The sequence below is a fragment of the Hippopotamus amphibius genome, chromosome 4, assembly GCF_030028045.1.
Source record: "Hippopotamus amphibius kiboko isolate mHipAmp2 chromosome 4, mHipAmp2.hap2, whole genome shotgun sequence".
In the NCBI taxonomy this organism is placed as follows: domain Eukaryota; kingdom Metazoa; phylum Chordata; class Mammalia; order Artiodactyla; family Hippopotamidae; genus Hippopotamus; species Hippopotamus amphibius.
Genome location: NC_080189.1, coordinates 89058737 through 89084637, shown reverse-complemented (window position 1 = coordinate 89084637; position 25901 = coordinate 89058737). Strand labels below are relative to the sequence as shown.

The 25901-nt window shown below is 40.3% G+C and overlaps 2 protein-coding genes across 5 annotated transcripts in view; one reads left to right on the top strand and one right to left on the bottom strand.

Annotated features, from left to right (window-relative positions):
- The window catches only part of GSAP (gamma-secretase activating protein), an 87381-nt gene extending 82783 nt beyond the window's left edge, over positions 1 to 4598 (top strand). For all 4 annotated transcript variants that reach the window (XM_057732496.1, XM_057732495.1, XM_057732494.1 and 1 more), the window contains 4 exons: positions 176 to 237; positions 1767 to 1868; positions 2016 to 2115; positions 2515 to 4598. In XM_057732496.1, coding sequence (XP_057588479.1) covers positions 176 to 237; positions 1767 to 1868; positions 2016 to 2115; positions 2515 to 2606 — 356 coding nt within the window. In that variant the 3' untranslated portion in view covers positions 2607 to 4598. The remainder of the gene's footprint in view (positions 1 to 175; positions 238 to 1766; positions 1869 to 2015; positions 2116 to 2514) is intronic.
- A 433-nt stretch (positions 4599 to 5031) lies between these two features.
- Positions 5032 to 25901, bottom strand: part of CCDC146 (coiled-coil domain containing 146) — a 124044-nt gene continuing 103174 nt past the window's right edge. The window contains exons 10-19 of the mRNA XM_057730675.1: positions 22660 to 22755; positions 21552 to 21722; positions 18638 to 18726; positions 18382 to 18546; positions 16938 to 17162; positions 15165 to 15393; positions 10950 to 11078; positions 10276 to 10413; positions 6804 to 7052; positions 5032 to 5495 (exon numbers count right to left, since the gene is read on the bottom strand). Of these exons, the coding sequence (XP_057586658.1) occupies positions 5292 to 5495; positions 6804 to 7052; positions 10276 to 10413; positions 10950 to 11078; positions 15165 to 15393; positions 16938 to 17162; positions 18382 to 18546; positions 18638 to 18726; positions 21552 to 21722; positions 22660 to 22755 (1695 nt within the window). The 3' untranslated portion in view covers positions 5032 to 5291. The remainder of the gene's footprint in view (positions 5496 to 6803; positions 7053 to 10275; positions 10414 to 10949; positions 11079 to 15164; positions 15394 to 16937; positions 17163 to 18381; positions 18547 to 18637; positions 18727 to 21551; positions 21723 to 22659; positions 22756 to 25901) is intronic.

Genomic DNA, 25901 nt, shown 5'->3' with positions numbered 1-25901 from the left:
AGAAACTAATATTTTCATAGTATTGTTAGACTTGGCTTGAAATACAAGGTTGGGACATGTGTTATCAGGATGAAGCACTGAAGTATTCGCTTGCTCAGGCATTAAAATGGAGATTTCTGATTTTTTTCTGTTTGTTTTGTTTTATTCTGTTTGCCAATTTCTAACTCTCTTGTAGATCTGGACAATACAGAGAAAAATGAAAAACTAAAATTCAGCATCATTGTGCGGCTTCCTCCGGTAATCCTGAAGTATATATTTTTTCCCTAAGCCTTGGCATGTACCTCCTTCAGTTTCTTCTTGCAAGAAGAGCATTTACTTGCTTTGTGCTGAAGTCAAAATCGAATTGTTTCACTCTTTGGCCCTTTCCAAGAAATCCCATCCATCCCCGCCCCTCTGTCTGCCGCTCCCGCGGGGCCTGCTGAGCGCTTGCTCCTCTGGCTGTGTGTGTGCTGCCTTGGCACAGCCCCCCTAGAACATTTTGCCATTTTCTCCTCTTAGGAAACCACAGTAATATTTACATCTGTGAGTCTGAGGGGAGGCAGAGGGGAAACATGTGCTTTTGGCATTTAAACTGATAAGAAATTTAAATACAGGTGAGGTCAGAAGGTTCTGGAACTGCATTTCCTCCCACTGTTGTTTCTACCACAGCAGGAACACATTCCCAGGTTGAAGGAAAAATGAGAAACATGAGGGGAAGGGTTATACAGGCACTCCTTGTTTTTTGTGGGGCATCTCAGCTCTCTTGAGTCAAAAATGCTGTGAAATTGAGAAATTCCACGGCAAGGTCTTCAGAGCCTCTGACTCTGCGGACTTCCTGGCCCGGGGAGCCTTGGCCAGCTCTGCGCTGTTTACATACCTTGAGCACTTGTATCTCTAGCATGATCCTCCCACAGAGGGATGTCTGATGCCTTCCTGGACCTAGTCATCTTGTTTTTTAACACTTTCTCTCCCTCTCAGGCTTACTGAAGCAAAGGCAAGAATAGAAAACAAAGCATATTTTCCATGGCTAGATCTCTCTAGGGAATGTCTCTGAACATTTATTTTGGTCTCTAAATTTGATTTTTTTTTTTTTTTTGCCGTATACTCTTAGAGAATTGAAATTTTCTGGGTGGAGTACGTGCCTACAACCTTTATCTTCATATCAAAATGTCACTTAGGGTTGGCATGCAGATACCCAGTTTTGAAGAGTAACAGATGAACTCCGTTTCAGAAAAAGTTTGGCAACATCAGTGCACAAATTGCTTTCCTCAGGGTTGCATTGAAGGGAGTATTGATTCAAAATTCAGAAACATACCTCATAGGAAGTGGCCTTTCTCCAAGGTCATTAACCATAAAGAGGCTGCCTTTTAGACTAACTAGTTGGAATACATCTTTTAAAATTATGAATAGATAGAAGGTAAGTTTACTTAATGCTGTGAGGTATATTCTCCTTTCTGTATTTTTCCATCTTTTTATTATTGACTTAAATTTTTTAGTGTGGAAGGTATGGAGATTTCCTACACACCCCCTGCCCCCACACATGCACAGCCTCCACTATTATCAACATCCCCCACCAGAGTGGTCCATCTGTTACAATGGATGAACCTACACTGACGCATCACAAGCACCAAAGTCCGTAGTTAACATTAAGGTTCATTCTTCATGTTGTTCATTCTGTGAGTTCAGACAAATGTATAAGGAGATATATCTATCATTGTAGTATCATACAGAGTATTTTCATTGCCCTAAAAATCTTCCTCTCCGTATTTCTCAATTTGCAAAAATAGCTCACAGGTCAGAAGATCTGTCGACTTTGGGATCATCCTATAAGTTCTAATATTATTTCCCGGAACCATGTAGAGCGACTGCTTCAGAAGTATAACAAACAGGTGAGTCTGTGTGGAGCAGAGCCCTGCTAAATGGAGCCTCTTTGCCCATTTTAACATATTCATATGGACAGCAATTGGAGTTCTCACAGTTTTAAGTTTGTGCTTGTTTTGGAGAATCAACTGATACCACAGCCATTTCCCTTTTAGCCCCGGAGTTCTGTAACGGACAAGTCATCCTTCAGTGTAGAATTTCTGCCTCTGAACTACTTCATTGAAATACTGACAGATATCGAGTCTTCCAATCCAGGTAAGTCACTCCTCTGCTGTCAGGATTTTCCTATTTTCCCCTTGACACATCAGTTAGTCTCTATGCACTCCTGTGTTACCCTTTTCTTGCCAAAATATCCCTTACTTATAAGTAGGATCTTATTGCAGCTGGTTTTAATTAGCAATCCACAGTTTACTACCTAAATTACCAAAGGAATAACCACCTTTCAGGTTTTAGAAGGAATTAAGAGGTTAAAAACCCATTTGGTTGGTGCAAATAGCCTTTCTTGGTGCTGAGGTTTAATAAATTTTAACAATACATTCTCAGAATAATGTGTTTTACTAAAATATAAAATAATTATGATTTCAGTGAGGTGTGGGCACAATATGATAAATGGTCTATGGCTTCTTAGTAACTCTTCTCTCTTTTTCCTTTCAGCTCTGTATGCTTTCGAAGGACATGACAATGTGGACGCAAAATTTGTAGAGGAAGCAGCTCTGAAACACACCACAATGCTCTTAGGTTTATAAAAGAGAAAATGCAGTTATATCAGCATCCAGTATTTTAATCTTGCTCATTAGCTCTACTTCCGTGGAGGACTCTTTAGCAATATTTTAAACTGGTAACCAAAATCAGAATACATTGTTGAGCCATGTGAATTTCAGTTTGGTACTTTGGTCAGATGGGGCTGTGCCTCATCCCATCCTGAACAGCAGATGAGCAGCCAAGTATGGAGAGCTGACAGCCAGTCCCCAGGGGGCGTACAGTGACATAAATGATGCTCTTCCTGGTGGCTGATCTTCCCAGTGCTTTCCTAGGCCCAAAGCTAGTTTCTATTACTGTCTGAAATAAAATATGCTTTAAAAATGTAGGAACAGTGCTTAGAAAAACAAAAATTAGATGTGTCATTGAAAATAGCATATGACAAACAGAAAAATTAAAAATTGCAGGAAAACTCTATTTGGAAAGAGGATACTTTTTAAAAAACTGAATTTGGACTAAGTCATATCTGCTAATTCCAGTATAGAATAACTTGTAAAATACAACAATTTGTACATACATAGAGTAGGATTTGTCTTTGTGAAGGTTCAGATGGAACTGTATTTAATATTGTACAGTTATTTTAATATTTATAAAAATTTGATATAGTAATATCTCGTCACTTAAAAAAAACACTGAAAGTTTTAGCCTGACTTCTTTGTTCTTTGAACATAGACTTTTTATTCCTGCCAGGCATCATGACTCCATGGCTAAAGACCCCCATGACGCCTAATGAGTTCTCCCACTTTTCTTTTCTCTCCTACAGTAACATTCTGACCATAAATACAGTTGCTTCCTTGGGTCAGCCCATAACCCTTTGCTTTTCTCTCTTCACACTGTTTCCCTCAGTGAACTTGTGAAATTTTAATGGTTACAAACAGCACTAGCTAGTGTAATAATTCATCTTTCCTAAAATCATCATTGTATTCTAAAAAGTATCCTCTCCTACAGAATTTCCCATTTTACTCAAATATTTCATGGTCACTGAGACTTAAAATCTTGGAGCCATGTCAGCAAGGTGGTGCTGATTCTTGCTCTTGATAAGGTAATTATTTTTCATTCTCCCCACTTTGCTTTTCACACAGTCTAATTCATCTGGCGCATATTGGAGATAAATACTAGTTTAATCCTGTCACTCCTCTGCTCATAATTTTTGCCATTTATTACAGGGTAAAGTCCAAACTCCTTGACATTCAAGAGCTCCCAAATCCTGGCCTCGTACACTTCCCCAGTACAAACGTTCTGTTCCAACTAGGCTCACTCACTGGGCCTCAGACACAACTTTTGTCATATCACTTCCAAGTCTTGTTCAGGCTATTTCCCCCACCTGGAATCCCCTCTACTTATTAATATCTTATTTATGCTTAAGGGCCAGATAAAAAGTTCCATCTGGCTGTGATCCCCGGCCATTCCAGTGCACAGTGGCATCTCACCCTCTAGACCGGTAGCACACGTTGTAATATTTAAGCGTCCAAACCTTTGTGATTTTTAAAAACTATTTTTCCTTGCTGTGTTGTTAAACTTTCTAAGTGTTTATTTTTTGAATCCCTAATGACTGATCCTACAACACAGCAACTGTGTGTAAGTATGCGGTATTTATTTGCATTAACCACAGAGCGTATACAGTGTCACTTGTCATAGGCCCTCCCAAAGGATTGCTTTTTAATGACTTCACAAAGCAGTCAGGTTAGATTCAGGACTCCTAGACTGAGAATGAGATTCAGTTTCCCTCCAGTCTATCAGCGTGGGGGCTTGGAACAGATTTTGTTTGATTTAGCAAAATAAACAGATGTGATATTTCTCACTCCCAGAGTCATGAAATGAAATTCGTAACTGCTAACAATGTGAAGTAACAATAGTTTGAACATATTAATGAATGTAAAAATCACAGGTTTCAAATCTACTTGTGTATGTTTATATGAGAAAGTGAACTGAATTAAGAAAATATAATTGGGTGAAATACAATAAAATTAGAGTTATGAAATAAGTGGAACTGGCTTCATTTTCAACTTTTTCACATGTAAAGTTATAAATATTTTCATTGAAATTTTGAAAAATCTGGTATCAAAACAAAGTAATCACAAGTGTATTTGCATATAACATTGTGGAAATCGAGCTTATAAGAAAGATAAATTAGGGCATAATTGTTTTTGCAGAAAGATTGTTTGTAAAAAGAATCACTATAACATCACTTTAAAAAAGACAAGCTTCCCTTCTGCTTTTCACTTAATTTAGATTTACTGACATCAACTTCCAATGCAACTATTTATTTATTTAACAAAATGAGTTATGCCCCTGCGATACTTGGGATATTTTCTTTTCAACCATACTTTCTTTCTCTTTAAAGTGGGTATACTGAACAGGATCTGCTTTTCTTTCTTTAATAATGACCACTCTGCAAATTTCTATACTTTGTTGAGAAGGTATTTATTTTTATTGCATTTTTATAGGACCCAGTCTACTATATATTTCTGAAGTGTAATCAAGAGATAGAGTGAAAAAGAAAAAACATTGGTGAGTGTGAAAGGAAGGAAGCATATGTTGTTGTCTGTTGGGTAATTGTGGATACTGTGTTTGTTTGTAATTTAGAGCTATTATGTTGACATTTTCCAGCTGTGGATGTGAAGAAGCCTGGTTGAAGTGCCTCCTTGAGAAGCCTGGGTTGGTTCACATGTTCAGATTTCAATTGGCTTTATAACAGGTTTCCTTATGTGCCTCATATTGGCCCCAGGTTCACTGGGCTTAAAAGGCGCCAAAGCACCATACGGTTTTGGCAGAGGAAGAGTGGCCTCTGCCTCTGGGATGTAGGCATTTGGACGCTGCTCCGCGGTTGTATAAACACCATTGGGCAGCTGGCGATTTTCTGCTTCCAAGAACTCCTGTAAAGAATGATTTATCCTTTTCAGTTTTTGAAAACTCTGGTAAAGTCACTTCGTCCTCAGGGCCCATCAGACACAGCTGAATCTGAGCAGCCTTCAGCTGTGCTGGCCAATATTCCCCAAAGGGACAAGAGGGTGGAGTCACCAGACACGCACACCTGCACACACATTTCTCCTCACTGGAATGACCCATGCTGCTCAAGCAGCACTCTGTTCCTGGGCTTTGGTGGGGCCTAAATTCACCACATTCTGAACTCAGTGTCTTTCATTAAGCACTAATCATTTCCATGTTTGTGACAAAGGCAGGACACTCTATTTCCTTTGCTAGGTCACTGGCAAGAAAATGGTGCACAGGAAGAAATGAGGAGTAAAGCAGAACCAGAGGAGAGAAGTGGTCAGCAGCTTGCTCTGAGCCCCAAGGTTCTGCCTGTGTTTCTGGAAAATAGAGGAATCTCTTATAGTATTAGAAAGAACTTGAAAAAATGGAGACAGGTAAATGACAGCTGGGACACCACAGGTAAAATCTGAATGCTCTCAAAAGTATAATCCCAGGCAGCATGGGAACGGCAAATCGGACCCTGTTTTCAGGAATCCCTAGTATGTGTTTGGAATGCACCTTTTTCTTGGGTTAGGGAGGGAATAGTGATCTTCTGGGGATGTCTGCTCCATAGTCTGAGAATGAGGTATAGGTCCCCGGAGTGTAGTCTCCTTAGAAAGTGGATGCCTAATTCCACTCGAAGATTATTGAAAGCTCATGGGCATAGGAATAAGAACTGGGCGCCCAGCTCATAGGTGGGGTCAGTGGCAGAGGTCACTGGTGGGAGAAGAAGGGTGGTGCTGAAGCCTAATCGTAGCTTCTGCACCAGCTGCAGAGTCTGCAGAAGCCTGTGACAATCGTAATGTGCTCAAGGCCTCACCGTATGCTGTGGTGGCCACAGCAGATGGACATCGAAGAGTAAGGTATGGTCTGAGCAGGGGTGCAAAGACAGAGGGTAGAGACCTAGGATAGAACCAATGCCAGCCCGGTCATTGCCATGCCAGTGGGAGGCCCTGGTCGTCACCATACCAGCCCAGGATATAAGACTGTGGGGTGGGACTCAGTGCTTGCCAAGGGTTCTCCAGGGAATAGTCTGACACTTTGGCTCACCTACATAACATCTTAAAAAAGCAAAACTTCTTTCTAATGACTTGTTGGGACTATGTGTGTGGTAGAGTAGAAAATTTTCATACTCTTTGGGAGGATTGACAACCCCTGAAACAGCCCTTCCTGGCACACTTTACAAGTGCAACATAGAAGCCATAGCTTACCCGAGACGTGTCCGCGATGGCCAAGGCATACATTTCTTCATCTCGAAGCACTTTCAGCCATTCTCTCTCAATCTCTTTATTGAGGGGCAGACCTTTTTCCATCCTGGCATTGCAAGTGAGGATGAAGTCTTCTTTCTCCTTGACTTCCTTTTGGAGTTCAATGGCCATAGCTTGTTTCATGGACAGCTCAGCAACAAGAGCCATCATTTTTTCAGTAGCATCTTTGATCTTTTTCTGGTAGCCATTCATCTAGAATTGAAAAGCCCAAGGCTTAGCCTATGTATACATTCAGTGAAGACTTGAAGAAAATGGCAGGCTGCTGGCTGTCTATGATGGTGGGGGGCCTTCTGGCCTGGAGGAAGGAAAGTTTAAGTGCGAATTCACAGAGAATAAGAACTGAAGGAGACCTCAGAGATTCAGCCCAACACCTTGGCTATGAAATAAGGTCAAGGAGGAGGGAAAAGAAAGAGATGTGTTCATCCAGTTACCGGATTTCCAGGTGGGTAGCGTTGAGGGGAATAGTATAGTCTCTCTATTTTTAAGAGGTGATAAGGACAAGATAAAGGGTATTCTTGATGTGTAAGTTCTGGCCTAATTTTGCCATGTTATTAGTTTCCCACTTATCCGGGGGGGTGGGGGGGGGCGAGAAATCTGGCAGAACAGAACTCTATTAGTTATTAATATACTTGCTTAAATAAGATACTCAGCATCTGTGATGATTTTTAATGGAAACTGTCACCCTGCAACGTGTTTATATTATTGATCATAATTCCCAAGATGCGTCATTACGAGGTCATAAGCACAAGCTGAACTGGACAGTCTGGCCAAGAATTTGAAATGAAATGTTGCTAGTTGTGTGTGTGTAGGTGTGTGTGCTTACCTTTTCCTATAAGCTATTTATTATCAAAGAATTAAAAGATAAGACTAAGCAGAAAAATTGATTTTAAAAGACAGAGAAGATGTAAAATTGGAACTGGTGGTTCCTGTAAGCTTTCTGGCCCACAGCACGGCCTTTCAGTGAGGCTGCAGCCCTGGTGAGGCACTAAGAGGTGACTCCTCCCACCCGCCAACACTCACTGTCATATCACCTCACCTTATTATTTCTTCACATCCTTTCACTACTGACATCATAATATATGCATTTGGTTATTTGGCTGTAGCCTGTCATCCTACAGGAACATACTCTTCATGGGGATAAGAACTGTCTGTTTTATCCATAATGTTCCCATGGCTTAGAATATAGGAGGCAAAATTAGAATTGTTTGTTGAATGAAGGAGTGAATAGTCTTAGTCTCTGTTAATTGTTCATTCCTTTGAACCAAGGTAAACTGAGACATGATTATGAGCATCCAAAACCCACACCCTATCCCAAAATACTTTCTTCTCTTAATAGAGCACATACTGGTCTGTCTGCACATTTGCTTACAGAAGCATTGCTGCTGATGACTTACCTGCCTCTGAAAATATAATGACCAATTATTATGTGCAAACGTTGTCCCTTTAAGGGAATAGGGAATATAAATCTTTATAACTCTTCTACACTGCACTAATTTTCAGGAAGCATAATTTGAATAAAAATGACAGGCTCATTCAAAGCTTCAGTGATATCATTCTCTCTCTTTTAAATTTCAGTAATTAACCAGTCATTGCACACTTGATTGTGTGTGTAACTAACCAACCTCCCTTCTCCTCCATAAAAAAAAAAAAAAAGGATGGTATTCTGGGTTCTCTGAATCTTTTCTGAGATTTCCCATTTTCTGTACATTTGGGAAACCTATAAGGGGAGCCATAAGTGCTCTAAGAGAGATGAGAGATGAGATGTGCAACCTTGTTGAGCACCCGCAAGGGCCAGGCCACTTCTGCTCGACTATGTGATGCTTGCCACAATTTTAGCTGATATCACATCCATTTCACAGATCAGGAAACTGAGTTTTAAGACCATTTATGTATCTTTCTCAAGGTCACTTGCTAGTGTTGGTAAATCACAGATCTGGGATCTGAATGTCTTTCTGTCTTCCAGTGCTGCCTACCATGAGGAGATTATTTTAAATGGAGGGGGAAGAAAGCCAGATAGAGAGCATGGAGGGTGGGGAATGGAAAGGGGAGATAAATCATGAGGTCAGGACTCAGTGATGCTGGAACCTTCCTGGCCACGTGGACGGTCTCAGCAGCTCCCATTTGTGTTTCTCTGGCTTTTCAATTGATTGCTGGAGACACTCTGCCATCAGCTTTGACAAGCCAGCCCTCAGCAAAAACCAGCTTCTCCCAAAGAAAGGGAAATTCATTTTGCAAAAGAAAGGAAGGCAACATTTTAGGAAACTTCGGATATGCTAATTCAGGCAAAGTTCATGAGCCTAAAAAAGTCTTAACATTTCTTCTTTTATGAGGTGTTGATTTGCACAAGTGCTGCTGGCCCAATCAGTCTATTAGTGGAAGTGGTCAGAGTGGAAAAGTAAAAGCCAAATAAAAATGGCCAAGAAGGCTTGAGTTTACAATAACTTAGTGTGCCAGGACTGTTTCTAAAACAGGACCATTAACTTATTCAATAAATGTTTTTCTAGAGTTTACTGCATGCGAGGCATTGGGGAAACTCAGAATAAGGAACAGTCACTGCCCTCAGGAGCCCACAGCAGGGGGTGTGGTTGTCACCATTATTTATGGTGTCTTCTAAACTGTCTCCCCCCACTACATGGTGTGGACAATGTGTCCCTTTCCTTTTGCACACAGCAGCTCCAGTAACTGTTGCTGACTGACTAAACACCCTGGGCCGTCACAGAGGGAAGCTGCAAGGGGCCGGAGAGGCCAGGCAGGCAGCAGACCCTCTGATGCCCAGTGGAGCAAAGTCCTGCTGCGTCCGAGTCACCAGCCTCCCACCTGCTGGCTGCCTCTCTTGGTACAGCTTCTAGCAGTCCCTGCTTGACCCTGTAGCTTTGGATCAGAAGCCCTGGTATTTTAAGCGCATGGAATTAGGAAGCCCCATGTTACTGGCCTTTCCTCACTAGTGGGGCCCGGCGGTGGCTCCACCCCAGGGTGTGGTGTGACTGCTGTTCTCTTTAATGGTCCCCTTCCATTGCTGGGTTCTGGCTACTTCTGGATTCAGGCAGTTGCCATGCAGCTGAATAAGTGAGGCCCTCCCTTCACAAGGAACTGGAAGGGACTTAACATGGCACACGAGATATGAAGATAATGATTGTCATATTTGCGTAGGTCCCCTGTTAAGTGAAACTTGTATGCTGTCATTGAAAGGCTTAGGATTTCCCACTATAATGAGAATTCATTACAGCAAGACTGAAACTTATCTTGGACAATCTCTAAGAGTCATCTTTACATTTAAAATTTTAATTCTTTGTATTTCTCTAGTCAGAAAGCCTAATCGCTCTGGGGCTTCTCTCAATAAATGAAGCCATCTGTGGAAAATGGAAGGTGACAGAGGCGGAAGGGCAGACGAGAGGAGGCGGGGACTTGGGCAGACCTTCTTGGCTAAGAGGAGTGTGTCCTGCTTGCAGGCCTGGGTTTTGCTGTAGAGCCTGTCTGTGAGCCGGGAGACCTGTTCGTAGATGAAATCCTTCTCCAGCAACTTCTCCTCCTTCTTGGCCAGCTGTAGTTCCAGCTGTGATAGAAAGGAATTTCAATAGGAGAAAAAAGTCATGCAAGTCAAAATCTGTCCTAATTAGACCACTATTTCCCCCCTTAATGAAGACACCTTGCCTTCATAACTCTGGAAGGTCTTCAGAACTGGACGAAGTCAAGACTTCCCCTCACCATCCCCACCTCCCCCACCCCCCAAGACCTGTGGCACTTCTTCCTCCCCATGGCAAAGGATGGCCCTCTCAGCTCCCTCTAGTTTCCACGGTGCCATTCCCCTGATATGCTCCCATCCAGAACACAAATCAATCCATTCAAGATGCCAAAATTCCTCCTATGGGCTGTGAGACAGGTGGGCATCTTGAAAGCACGCAAGTTTTACTTCTTTTGGCAAGCATCTAAGGTCAAGCTTAGGTTTTGTTACTAGATTACAACGAAAGGACTATATTAGTGGCTAGAATAATGAGGGATAAATCTACATAACATGAAACAGTACCACAGATATCTGTAACGCTGATCAACAAGGGGCTAATAGATGCTATTTTAAGAAAGGATATTTACCGCATCCATTTTTTTGATCATCTCTTCTTCGGTCATATCTTTCCCTGGAAGGAAGCGTGTTCTGTTCTCACCCTCAGGATTTATAAACTTTTTCTCCAGGTCTTTTATTCTGTCTGTACACTGTGAAAACTGTTAAACAAGAAAGAAACATTAACTGTGCTCAGTAAATCTTAAAGTCACATAGCCCAGAGTCTTTAGGGTCTTTCCAGGCAAAGGTGGAAGGGAATTCTGAACACCTCATCGCTGGGGCCTGTGGTTAAGCAATGTTTCTGCTCACTCATGGTACTGGTATCATGAGGAAGATGCCTGTTAACTGACTCTTCAAAGCAAGGCAGTGACTTCTGGGTCATCAAAAAAAAAAAAAAGCTGACTTCACAACCAATCCTTTTATTACTTCCCATTTTGTGTTATACTCATGGGATGCTGTGTGGTTGTCGAGCTCTGACTATACAGACTTGACCTCTATTTTGCACGTTGTTACAGGGGCCAAGGTAGACAGCATACAGGGTACACGACACACTAGACTCCAGTTTAAAACCCTTTGCTGGCAGTAGGCTTAATGGCTTCCCAAAGAAGAGTAAAGTTCTTAATTACTAGGTCAACACAATGTATAGTCTGTGAGGAATAGCCTGAATTATTTGTATCTTTTTTGGTAAACATGCAATATAATGTTTTATATATCAGCTATATTTGTTGACTCAGTGAGACTTTGAAGGTAGATGAAGAAATACAGAAACTCCCAAGTAGGAGTGGCAGCCACACTTAGCTGTTTTATAGGGAGAGATGCAGCACACAGTGAAAACCAAGAGTCAGCACTTTTAGCTCTTCTACTGAAAATCTGTATAATCTCAGGCAGATCATTTATCTTCTCTAAACCTTAGTTTCCTCAACTGTCAAATGGAAAAATAAGTCCCAAACTCATGGGACTGACCTGTGAAATGAGATAATATATTTAGAGTACTTTAAATGTGTCCAAGAGTGATGCAGGCAGAATTTAAAAATTTAAATTTATGTTCCTCCCCCCGACAAAAAGAATCTCAAATGGTGACATGAATAATTGTTTTCTTCCTCTCTCTCCACACTTCTTAATTGCCCTTGATATGGAGTTAAAGTGTCCATGTATGTGTAATTTAGCATTTGTTGTATTTGTTATTAAGAGCATTTAATGTCTCCCTTTGTTAATTAGGGAATTAAATAGGAAAAAATATATGGTGCTTACTTATCAAAGTGGTGCCTTGATTGATCTTATATTCCCATGTGCCTTTGAAGAAAACTGTACCCTTTTTTTATATAGTGTTTTTGTGTCCCAAAATAGTTCACATGATTTCCAAGGGCCCTAGAAAGGGGATATTATTACAAATAAAATATTGCAGGAAAATGTGACGTGCTAGTCCTTGGATTAGGCTGTTGGACAATTAAAAACTGTTTCAAGCAACCAAAAGAAACTGCAAACCTTAAGAGAATTCTGAAAATGATACAAAAAGGGGAAGATTGAAAAAAAAAAAGAACCACACAAAACACTGTAGCTACAACAAATAACAGGATGTGACGGGGATCCGGCACTACGTGGCAGGGTACAAAAACAGCTAACCTGAAGCTCGAAATTTCACATCATATCCTTCAAAGGGCCCACGTGATTAGTGCTGAGTATACAATTAAATTATTTGATGCAGTCTGAAGACTAATGGGAAACTTTCTATTCAACTGTTTTTTTTTCTCTTTCAATTTTTTTCCTTTTAAAAAGAGCTTTATTGAGATATAATTGACATGCAATAAACTGTACACATTTAAAGTATACAGTTTGATATTTTGTATGTCATCTATTTTATACATATTAATGTATATATGTCAATCCCAGTCTCCCAATTCATCCCACCCCAACCCGCTCTCTCAATTTTTTTTCTTCTCTCTTTCTTTCTTTTTTTTTTTTCTTTTATTCAACTGTTCTTAAGCTTAGAACTAACTGGTAGAATGGGGAGCTGATGGTAACACGTCCCTATGCTTCGATTCACATGCAGTCAGAATGGTAAAGGCTCACACCGGGCAGGGTGTGCTAGCATTGAATGCACAGTATTTTCCTCTTGGGTAAACTGAATTCATATTTCATACCAGAAAACAGGTTTTATATAATGAAATGCCAAGCATATATATGTTTTAAGAGAAATTAATTTTATCTGTTGAATGGAAGTATTAATTTGCAGTTACAAGTAAAATGCTTTCATAGTACAGAGTGCATTTTTCTGTTGTGGATCTTCCTGGATTTAAAGTCCTTTTGTTTTGCTGGACATCTTGGTCATGTAGCATAGGCAAAGATGGCTCTGAAAGTGTTTTGGGTTTCCCGGTCTTTGACCTGGAGAGAGCCGAATTCTTCTGTAAAATGGAGTAAGACAAGTGTGGGATGCGTGGGGGGCAATCTGGGATGGTGAGGCTGTGGAGGGGAGATGGGGGGTGAAAAAGGGAAAGACAAGCCAGTGAAATGGATCTAGGCTAGGGTGCTGCATGGGGTAATACACCTGGGGGACTGTTCCCAGTGGTGGCGTGGTCCTAAGAACTCTGAAGACATACTTGGCTGTTACTTAATTTGAAGTTCTTTGCATTTCTTTAATGTACCCCATCACACCGGTGCTCCGATTCTTCAATCAAGTCAGTTCACAGACACGGGCCTCGCATGAATGGTCCTGTGTACGTGTAGGCGGAAGGAGCAGCCAGTCCTGAGTCTGCACTGACGTGGCACAGAAGTGGACGAGGCACTGTGTGTGCCATCTGATTCCCCAAATGAACCACTGATTGGAAGCAGGAGTCAGAGCCACAGGAATCCTGGGGAGGCTTCGTGGGAGACCTGAGGGAGGCCTGGGGGATGTTCCAGGGCAATCCATCTAATTCAGGGCTACACGTATTGAAGAAGTGAATGGGAGAACATATGGCTAAAGAAACAAACACTGGAATCAAAACCTTAGCATATTTGTGCAAAATGAAAGGTCCTGTTATCTATATAGCGTATTACACATTGAAATGCCATAAAATATGAAAGTAGACCCATCATTCAGTTCCATAAAGTCCTGTGAATCCCATGACATGATTAAATTAAAAAAAAAAAAAAAGACCCCAAACTGTGTCTATAGCATGAGCTAATGAAAACCATTTACTTGTATACCTAGAAAAAGACCAGAAGGATTTCTTCCAGATTTTTGATAATTTTAATAGTGATTATATCTTGGGGATAGACTTTTATTTTTTCCTTTAAAAATTTGTATTTTTTCAAAACTTCATTAACAGAGCATGTCAATTTTATAATCAGAAAAATCTGAAAGCAAACCTGATATTTTATTATTATTTTAAAAATGTTTGGCTGCACCCCAGGGCATGTGGGATCTTAGTTCCCTGATCAGGGATAGCACCCACACCCCCTGCAATGAAAGGTGCAGTCTTAACCACGGGACCGCCAGGGAAATCCTAAACCTGACATTTTAGAAAACATGTTATAGGTTAAAATGTGTTCCTGCTACACTGAGTCCATGGAAAAAAGGTTAGGCCACAAATTTTTTACTTTAATTTTTTCTTCTATTTTCATTAAGAAAAAAGTATAATTATTACATGTGAAGAAAAGGCTTTGTATTCATGGTTTTATATATTTACTTGCTATTTTATGTTTAAATTTTATGACTTTATTCCACTTTAAAAAAGGCCATGTCAGAGGCCAAATTATTAAATTACAGGGAAACTATAGGGGTTAATAGGGAGTCTAATTATATGTGATTACCAATTAATAAGAAACAACAATTTTGGTCCTAGAGTATCAAAGAGTATCAAAAATAAGAGAGCTAGATGGTCTGCAAGATCCTTCCAGCAAGCATCAAAAACAATTATGCTGGCAGTAGTGAAAGCTTGGATTACTGAAGTTTTGAGCTCTGAAGAAGCTGAGCTAGAGTTGAGATTTGGGAAGGTCTAAATTCCAAGAAAGGTAGAAGGTGTTTCACGGGGAGAAAAAAGACAAGCTGTAGCTCAGATGCCTAAAGCACAGATTCTACTCTGGAGCAGTGTTCAAAGGCATTTTTAAACAGGACATTTAACTCATGAGTTCTTGTAGGTACCAGGAGTAGCGTGACTTGATTTACATGTAAGAACTTATATGACCTACAAACCAATAAAGGAGGAAAAAAAAAAGGAAAAAGCAGCAAATGGTCCCAGGAAGTGTATCATCAACACTTTTCCCACCTGAATCTGGAGCACTGCTAAATCAGCATCCAGAACCCTCTTGGCTGGCAGTAATTTCCTTGTCGCGTGAATCTGTCTTTGCTTCTCAGCAATCTTCAGTTTCAGGAATCGAATCTTTTCCTCTAGGACGTGTATTTCAATTTCTCCATTTAGCTTCATCTTCTCTTGGATATTTATTTTTTCATAAAAAATGCACACTTCCTCTTCCCGCTCTATCAGCTGAACACCACTGTGGTCAAATTGAGAGGCAGAGGCTAAGAGGATGTAGAGGCCACTGTTTTACAAGTCATTGTGGTTCTCTCTGGATTTGGTTGCAAAATACACATCAACATTGCATGATTCCAGAAGACAATAGATATCCACTGTGGGCTTTCTAGTTAAACTCCACATTTTGAACTTTTATGGGCATGGGAGAAAGTTGTATAGCATCTGGACTGTGAGGCTGACCATGTTGTTGGCTGGCCACAGTATCTCTGCAAGTCCCAAAGGTTCTCCTGGAGTGGGAAAGAATGTCACTCCCCACGCATGAACGTGATCCCAGAGTCTGATTTTCTGCAGACTCTTTTCATGGGCCAGACTTGCCAACCGAGTTCTGGCCAAAAGTACCCAGGCAGGGGGCCAGGGAAAGTGTTTCTTGCAGCTATTCTGTTCTAACTTGCCAGGACCATTAGGCTCTTTTAAAGCTAAATGATGCACATTTCCCCATAAACAGGCAAAATCCTGTCCTTTGTAATCATGCCAGGGGAAAGACCCCTCCTTGTGAGGAGACTATGGGGAAGAAACAAAGTAAGAATTTTCTAATTCCAGCCCCAAAGAATTGACCAGGGCCTGGAGCACACTGCCTAAATGCTTTGGTTTGTGCCAGGAGCCAAATAAGAGGACTCTTTTTTTCCCATAGAGAACAGCTGCCAGCCCTTTGAAAGAGTGGTGTCCATCATGACCCTGAAGTTCTCCTCCCCACACTGTGTGTATCCATTATCCCAGAGCTCATCTTTAATTGCTTCTATCTCTCTCTCTCTTCCCTCCCTCAAAACACATGTGCACAGGGTTGTATTTGGCTAATCCTAGCTCTGTATTTTGTTTCATCTGCCGTTAACTGGCTCATCTCATGAGCTTCTCTGTTCTCTTGACAACAGAAGCCAGGTGCAGTGCTTTACCACCTTTTTGTACTTTCAGGGCCCAGCACTTACACAGAACACAGGCTAACACAGAACAGCACACAATCAAGGTTTGATGAAAAAAAATCTAATACCTGACATTACTACAGGGCTCTACAATCTCATACACCAGATTTCTCAGAGCACAAGCAACTTGGGAAAATTCTTAAGTAGTAATCAATAATATTATTATAGCTGGGAGAAATAATGCTACTCTTGTGGGTCTTACTTGCTGAGAAAATGAACTGGGTGAATGGCTTAATAAATAAACCTGTCCCCAAAGTGGATACAAGATCCAAAGACTTATTTACGTCAATCATCCTGAAATAATTTGATGGTATCCTGATCCTGAATGGTAGCCTGGGAAAGGGCTTTGATCCTTAGGCAAGCAACTTCCCAAACCCTACTCTTGCCTGTCTTTCTTTTCCTTACGAGGGCAGGGTTTCATTACCTTCAGAGAGAGCAGACAGCCCCCTCCCCACCCTGCAAAGGCTAATGAAACATGAGTGTCAAATGTCCCTTCATATCCACTGTGAGGTCTAGATAGAAAGATGGGCAACATTTCTAAATCGGATCTCTGGGTGCTTTGCTCTCACATCAAGTTCCTGGTTTTTACCTTTCGTTTCTGCACTGAACAGCTTTTTCATATTTTTTGCGAAGCTGCACCATCTCCTCTTCTGTCACTGTGATCATGTTGGCAAGTCTGTCGATGTTATTTAACTGGGCTTCCTTCTTCTCTTTCATTTCCTGAAGTTTTGCTACAATTTTGCACACATCGTTTTGCATGCTTTCTCTGATGGTAATGTTGTTGGCATGCTTCAGCATAGAATTTTGCAGCTTTCTTTAAAAATAATGAGAAAATGGGTACGATTGTAATTTCCTTTAGCTTCTTTAAAAACAATGAAGACTTCTGAAGCACAAGCAGTATCAAAGTAGCTCTGGCTTTAGTATGTCCCTTGAAATGACAATAGTAATAGTAATAATGATATTCATCATATGATACTCTTCAGGAATTTCTGTAATTTCCCAGGTCTCTGACTCCCCCTAATCTGGATTGGGACACCTTTCCTTTGTGCCCCAAGCATTTACTGCTCTGCTGTCCCCAGGAGACTCTGCTGTCCCCAGGAGACTCTGCTGTCTTGAGGTGGAAGTGGTTATATTTGACAGTGTCCACAGGACCTAAGGTAGTGCCTGACTCAATATAGCATCACAATAAATGCTGAATGAATGCATGGCCTCTATAAAGGATATTTTACTTTCATGTAGGATGAGAACCTGATTAGGATGTTAGATTTGTCTTTTCATACCAATCCCCTCCCACCTCTACCCCCCCCCCACCCCACACACAAGAGCCCGTTTTGTAATATCTTTATAAAAGGAAACTGGGCAATAATGGCCACTAGAAAAAGTTCAGGTTGTATAGACTCTGTGGATCAGGGACTAAATACAGGTGAAAGAGTCCACCAGATCTTGGCACATGGTAAATATAATAATAAAGTTAAGAAAACAACCATTGGATTAATTTATTTAATAACAAAAAGTCCGATATAAAGGACTATTCCTATGGGTAAGAAAAAGTAAGCCCAGAGAGCTAGGGTAGGTTGCCCAAGACCACACAGCTAATAAGTGGCATGGCTGGGATTTGAGTCTAGAAAGCCACCTCTCTTAATCACTCTGCTATACTGCCTCCCACAAGTACATTAGATGCTTCACACCTACACTCATGGGATGCTGGTCAATAAACATTTGATTGTCTTCTAACCTTAAATGCAAATTGTCAAATTTGTGCTTTTATTTCTAGATGAGTAAATGAAAACGAAGTGAGCAGAGTTACAGATTATAGTTTTCCATTCACTTAAAAAAAATATGGCTCCCAAACAGAAGCATCAAGGAATCACATTCAGATGCTTAGATTGTCAGCTGTAAAGCAGGGGGGTGAGCAAGGGCTTTTCTAGCTTTGTAAAAGACTTGTTTTCTATTTCGTCGTCCCCAGGGTATTTTATCATTCAGTGATTCAGAAGAGAAACTTTTAAAAGGACAGTAGTTATTATAACACTTACCTTTCTTGAGTAACTGCACTATTTCTTAAAATTTCCAGTTCATTTAATGACATTTTATGCCTTTCTTTTATTTCATTGACTTTCTGGTGAGCTTTGTGAAGTAAGTTAATAAACTTGTTTCTTTCATTCCGAATAGTGTCATACAGTTTAGCAAACTCTCTGAGTCTGTGAAAATACAAGTGTTTTTGAAACTTGTGAAATATCTGGGTTTGTTTTTCCCCAGCTAACTAGGTAAGTCCTCATGTAATTCTTTTACCTCCGATGAATTTCACGTTTTTTCTTCCTGTGTATCCGAATTTCAAGATCCTTTGCTTTGATCTCCCTAACAATGTTGGTATATTTTTGCTGAAATATAAAAATTAATTGTGAAATTAAAAAAAAAGAGTCCACCACCAACAGCATGTGCATACTCCCAGCCTCACCCCGTCTCATTACTATCTATTAAGGACAACTCTATCTTTATCAGCTGGGTCCTGCCGATCTAGGGGGGAAAAGGCAAGGCGGAGGGGGATGAAAATTGCCTGGCCAGCTGAACTGAATCACATTAGCTAGGACAAAAGGTTGGTTAAATGAGAGAAAGAGCGAGAGAGGAAGAAAAGAAAGGAGCCTGCCCAGGATGGTTTGAGGAAAAGTTCGGGGAATTTTGAAGAGCAGAAGAATGGTTGTGGACGGCCTGGCTCGGCTGGGTGAGTGAGGAATTTGTGGAAGATAGGTGAGGGAAGGGGATTTGGAGTCAGTTTTGATAAATGTTATGAGTTGAAGTCTCTGTGGTATTTTATGAGAGGCTGAAGCCATGCTTTTAAAGTGCTTTTCCATTCTTTTGTACAATGGGTGTGTTTTCCTATACAATGAAGTGCCATGCTGAGACCAGCCCCACAGGGAGGCGAAAAACAGATTACACATGAATATTTTAAAAGACAGAAGTTAAATTTCCAAAGTCCTCAAAATATATCAATTGTTAAACGTACTAGTTATGTTCGTCAGATACAAAGATGCTAGGTCCTTTATCTAGAGTGAGAAACGTATTCAAAGAAGTACAGTATTTTCCTAGTAGAAACCAGAGGAAATAATTTCTGTTGGCCTCTTAAGGACTGTGAGAGCAAAACCCACATGGCATGAGCGATACAAAAGAAACTAGGCGTCAGAGCCAAAATTGACATGTAGCAATTTTATGTTGTTCTCAGTAAGAACAGTAGTCCAGAAGAAACTAATATTATTTAAGTAACTGTGTATATGAAGAATTTAAGAGATAAAAAATGTAGTGTCATCCACTCCATCTTGGAAGTAATAGTAACATTGATTTTTTTTTTCCCCTTCACCTTTTATCTTAGGGATGTAGATGAGAAGTGAAAATAAAATTGTCATCTTAAGGAAATTATAGTTTATTACAGCTAATGTTTAACAGACTAATTCCCAATGGTAAGAATACTTAAGGAAAACAATTTTTCCTTTATTGATTTCCATATTTTAAGAGAAAATTGATCTTCTTTGAGAGAAATTAAAGAATTGAATTAGCTCATTTAGTAATGAGGTTTGGCTGACATAGATTAGTCACAGATAACACGTGTCAGTTTTTGAGGTTAATTTAAAAAATATCTAGTTCATAAAACAGATCCACGTTCCTCATAACGAGTTTCCCAATGTCGTCTTCTTGTTTTGTTCCTGCTCCACCCCCCTCGGCCACCCTGTTCCTTCAGGCAGCCTCTCTCCCCCATTCCTCCCTGGCCGTTGTCTTTCCTTTCTTCACTGAAACCCAGCTACCACATGAATTCTACTGGACTTTGCCTCAGCGTCTGGGATCAGGGTCCAAACTGCTCAATAGGGATTAAGTGACCTTCACCACCTGACCGTTCCTGCTCTCTGGTCTCACTGTTGGACACCCTCTCCCCCATCTTCCCATGCCCCAACCATGCTAAACTTCTTTTAGTTTCTCTCTCAGATGTTTTGGGAGGGAGGGGCAATAAACAGTTAAAGGACAATTTGAATAGTTGACGGTGGGTTGTGTGATGTAGATCTTCACCTCAGTTTTCTCTCATCTGAATTTAACCCCATAGCTCACTAATGCTTTGATGTGAGTTCTTTCTGGAAAACGAGAAGGAATGCTACCCTGTGTGAATTCTCGTTCAGAATAAAAGCTACATTCAGGAGCAGCCAACATCTGGGTCACATGGTAAATTCAGGTATTCTATTTTTGTAACGTCATATCGTATTCATTTTTAACAGGGGACTTCTGGACACGATCCTTATGTGGAATAAATGATTCTGATTTCACAGTTTTAGCTAGCATGATAGGAGGGTTATTTTTGCTGTTGGTTTCATTGTTGGTTTTGTTTGGGGATATTGCACTGGGTCAGCTCTGGTACTTTGTCAGGAGCCCTGGAAAGTCATGGGGTGAAGCAGTTTCTAAGGGTAATTGTCCTAGGACTGGCTTAAATGATGCTGGCTTGATGAACTTGGGAAGGAGAGTGGTCTGATGCTATGGCTTCTGAGTTGTTCTGGGCAACTCACAATGTACTGTGAGATGGTGGTGAATCACAGACACCTGCACCTGTGCTCCTGTCAGCCGTATTCCCTGAAGGTACCCACCTTATTCTTACTGAAATTGTCATGTGTTCAAATCTTCTTGTTGTCACTGACCTGATTCTTTCCCCCTCTAGATTGTTGACTGTTGCCAATTGGATCCTGGGAATGTTTTCCAGTGTGTGATTGAGTTTTGTTTAGGGAAGCTGTATAGTCACTGAACTTGAAGGAAACTTAAAATCATAGTTTTCTGGAGCTTCCTAGGTGGTGCAGTGGTTGAGAATCCACCTGCCAATGCAGGGGACACGCTGCTCCAGGAAGATCCCACATGCCACAGAGCAACTAAGCCCGTGCGCCACAACTACTGAGCCCATGTGCTGCAACTACTGAAGCCCATGCACCTAGAGCGCATGCTCTGCAGCAAGAGAAGCCATGGCAACGAGGAGCCGGTGCACCACAACGAAGAGTAGCCCCCACTCACCGCAACTAAAGAAAGCCCGCGCACAGCAAGAAAGACCCAACACAGCAAATAAAATAAATGAATAAATTTATAAAAAAAAAATCATAGTTTTCTGATGAACATCGTGTTAAAAATGAGGCTACCCTGGACTCCTGTGGTAATTAGGACATGGTGACAAAAACACAGTTACCTGAGCTTTCAGGAACTCCTTGGATTTTTGCTCCTTCTCATCAATTTTGACTTGAGTCACACGGACAAGGTTGAACACCAGCTCTCGCATGTTTTCTTGCTCCTTTAAAAGCTTGTTTTCTTCAGCAAGTTGCTGTTCTACTAACCTAGACTCAGCTTCGGATAGGATTTTCTTTTGAAAAAACACAAGTATTATAATGCATTTATTTGAAGGAATACACTAAAGCCAGTATCTCAGACCACTTTTTAAATTTTCTATGTAGAATTTATTTTATTAAAAAACAGCAAGTAACTCTGCTGCCTTAGCACCAGCTATTTTCTTTATCTTATAAAAGAATGTACAAACATAACATGTTTAACACAAAACTTTTTCATATTCAGACTGTATTTTCAAGTAACTTTTTGAAGATAAATAAAAGCACATTTTAGAATACTTTGATAGGAGCTTCCTAGGTGGCACAGTGGTTAAGAATCTGCCTGCCAATGCAGGGGACACGGGTTCGAGCCCTATTCCAAGGAGGATCCCATGTGCTGCGGAGCAACTAAGCCCATGTACCACAACTACTAAGCCTGCGCTCTAGAGCCTGTGAGCCACGACTATTGAGCCAGAGTACAACAACTACCAAAGCCCACGCATCTAGAGCCCGTGCTCTGCAACAAGAGAAGCCACTGCAATGAGAAGCCTGTGCACCACAATGAAGGGTAGCCCCTGCTCGTGCAACTAGACAAAGCCTGTGTGCAGCAACAAAGACCCAAAAAATAATTTAAAAAATTTTTCTATTAAAAAAAATAAATACTTTGACAGTGGCTTGAATACACAAAATTTGAAATTAGACATGAGTGAAATAAAATATCATTCATTTTTAATCAGTAGGCTTTTTACTTTAAATCCATGTATCTGTATAATTCTTGCTGGTTAAAACACATTATTTTTCTCCCCCCCAAATTTTAATGTGGGTTTGGAGTAGACTTTGAGATAAAGGAACAGACCCACATGAAGCAGGATCATACTCTTTGACTCTCCTATTAATGAAGTTCCATGGAACACAGTTAAAAACACAAGTTTGCTTTAATCATTCTTAGAAGCTTAAGTGAAAGTTGACATTAACCTGCTGGGTCAAATTTCTCTTAGCCACTTCAACTTCCTTGTGGAGTTCTCGCCTTCTCTCAGATAATGCAGAATCATCTTTAGGGATAGCTTCCATCTGGAAATCAGAATTTAAAACAGGTATTTATACAAGAAAGAAATCTTAAATGTCATATAGTCAACCCCATTATGAACCTTTTGAAAATGGTGGACAAAAACTCTTACAGGGACTGAAGAGTTGTGCTGAATATTCTTTATAAAGTTATGGTAAACTAATACGGGGATATGTGTATAAAAACAGATGATTGAATTTGGTGTACCCCCCCCCCAAAAAAAAAAAGTCATGGTAAACTAAAATATAAAGACTTGCCAAAAACCTATAATTCACCAGCTGCAAATATTCTATTTCTCATTCATTTGAAAATAAAAAATCTTACTACTAATAGCTGCTAACCTTTATAGAGCATGACTATGTGTTAGGCAAAGGTCTAAGTGCTTATATGTATGGTCATATTTAATCCTCACTTAACCCCACGAGGTAGGTAATATCATCTCCAATTGTACAGATGAGGAGAATGAGGAACAAACATTTAAGCACCTTACCCCAGTGGTATAGGGGCAAACCCAGGCAGTTAGACTCAGATACCATGGTCTTAACACTGTATTTTACTGCCTCTCTAACTCATGACTCAGCACTTTGGAAACATGCATATTCAAATGATATTTATGATACTTATAAAATCTGAATTCATTTATGAAATACTATAGATTTCATATTAGGATCTATTAATAGGCACTATTTATAACAGAATAGCTGGAACTATTAATAACAGAATAGTTGACTATTGTTTGTAGTAGTTTGAGTACCTGGAAAGTTCTTACAGGAAAGAAAAACCTTTTTACTTTTTTGTTGATACTTGAAATTCCACCCTTACATTTCAGTTGTATTGGCTTGTGCTTTTTGTCCTCTTTAAATACTTTGAAGAAAGGGCAACATCTTGTTCTATCAGTCTTTGCTGCTTTCTTAGGAATGAACTTATCAGATTCTTTATGATGGAGAAGACAGCAGAGAGAAGGAGGACCATCCAAGGATACAGGAATGGTTACCTTGGGGGTGCTGACTGCATACTTGACTCAGAGCAGACTTAGAGTTGGATCGTCACACCAAATGCACATGATTCCAATCTGATTTGGTTCATTTCCTACTGTGACAGCACATACTTCTAGGCACCAAGGTTGAATATTGGCTAAATTTGTCCCAGGAAGGGAAGATCATACTCTTTAGTGATTTAAAGGTCACTAAACAGAATCCTTCTGAGGTTCACACTGCTCTTTTAAAGTAGCTGAAGTGTATCTCTGGATGCCCCACATTCATGAACCTGTTCCTCATCAGTAGTATCTTTTGTACCCACAAATGTCCAATGACATCCTGCTTTCCATGGCCTCTCCTACCATGGAGAGCTAGCTGCTGAGAAGCACACACTGGACTTAGGAAGATGAGACATGATCTTGTGAAATCCATGTAACAATATGTAGAATTTGTGATTTTGATGAGCAGATAATTGCTAGAGTGGGTCATAAAATGGAGAGCTCAATGTAAACTTGAATAATCAGGGAAGATTTCATGGAAGAGTTAAGAAGCCAGGGAGGAAGACTTTGATTTCTCCATCTGGAAAACAGAGTTAACTCTTCCTGGACAGATTGAAGTCCAGCAAGCATCTTGGTAACTGTCTATTTCTCTGCCACTGGTGCCCAGGAGTGGGCTGCTCCTAGTGCTTTGCTCCGAAGTGTAGGTACATCAGTACATGTACCCTAATGGGGACTAGAGAAGTCTATAATGTTTCTACGGAAGATATGATGAGAGCACACTCATCAACTACTCTGTCAACTACAAGCTCCTGACAAATGTTCCTGGATTCAGGTCTCAGATATCTAGGTTTTTTCCCCAGTGTTTTCAATTACAAACAATACTGCAGTGAATGAACTCTGGTGAACTCCTCCTCTGACACCTTTTTCAACTCTCCACAAATCCAGCCCTCTAGTTTCAGGAAGGAATTAAGTATGCTTGATTTGTGGAAGAGATAACAAGGTGACCCATTGGTAGCAGAGCCTGCTGGCTGCCTAGCCAATATCTACCCTCCACTTTGACCTTAGAAACAGAACCCCAGTTTTGTTCAGAGCTGCAGTGTATCCAAAAATCTTCAGACTCCTTTGAAGCTGTGGGTGATGAGATGAGCCAGGGCAGGCCAATAAAATGTAAGTGGAAATCTCCTGGATAGGGCTCCTGGGAAAGTGACTCTTTTCCTGTTAAAAACATAGAGGCAGCCTCTCAGCTGCCATGTGCACTTTGCCCTCTGTCCTTTCCCACTTCTGTGTGATCTTATGCCCAAAGGCAGAATGGCCATTTTGTGACCTTGGAGAAAAAAATATACATGTTAAAGATGACAGAAGAAAAAGCAAAGAGGATCCTGAACTTTTCATTATGTGAAACTACCTGGGGTGTGCCTATCTCTGGATTTTTTATTATGTGAATAAAACAACCCCTGTTTATATAAGCCACTGTAATTGAGTTTCTGTTACTTCTTACAGGCAAATTGTAAACCTAATTGATGTATCTTTTGAAAGGAAATCTTTCTAAGGTAATCTGGAAAATGGGCTGGAGTTAGGCTGAAGTTTTCACTAATGGGAAAGGGAAAAAACTGATCCAGTATCAAAGTCCTAATTATGTTCTAATATTGAGGTAAAGCAATTTACCATTATTTTTGAGCCCCAAACTGCATATATCAGCAGATTTTGTAAGCTTATTTATTTTAGTTCTGTTTTAATTTTTATAGAGTAATATTTCTTATATAAAAAAATTAATGTGCGTTTACTGTAACCAAGAAAAAAAATGTTTTAAAAGTAAGTAAAGTAAGAAATTAAACTTCTGCTCCCCACCTCTACTTCAAGTGCTATTCACCAGGATGCAGTATCTGTTCTTCCTGATATTTTTAATACATGAACAAATATCAGTAACTTTCATAAAGTTAAGAAATTAGATATATTTTGTTGTAAACATCTCAATTATTGTATACCAGTGAATCTCAATTTCTTTAAGGCTCTGATGTTTTTCTAAAATATTTCAAATTTTCACAAGGTTTGTGGCTCGGAATTCTGGGAGCGTCTCTACAGTTAAAGGCCCAAGAGAATCAAACAGCTGTCCCTAGGGGGAAACAAATTTTGAAGAATAGCCTGAGACCTTCATCCTTACCTTTTATCTTTTTG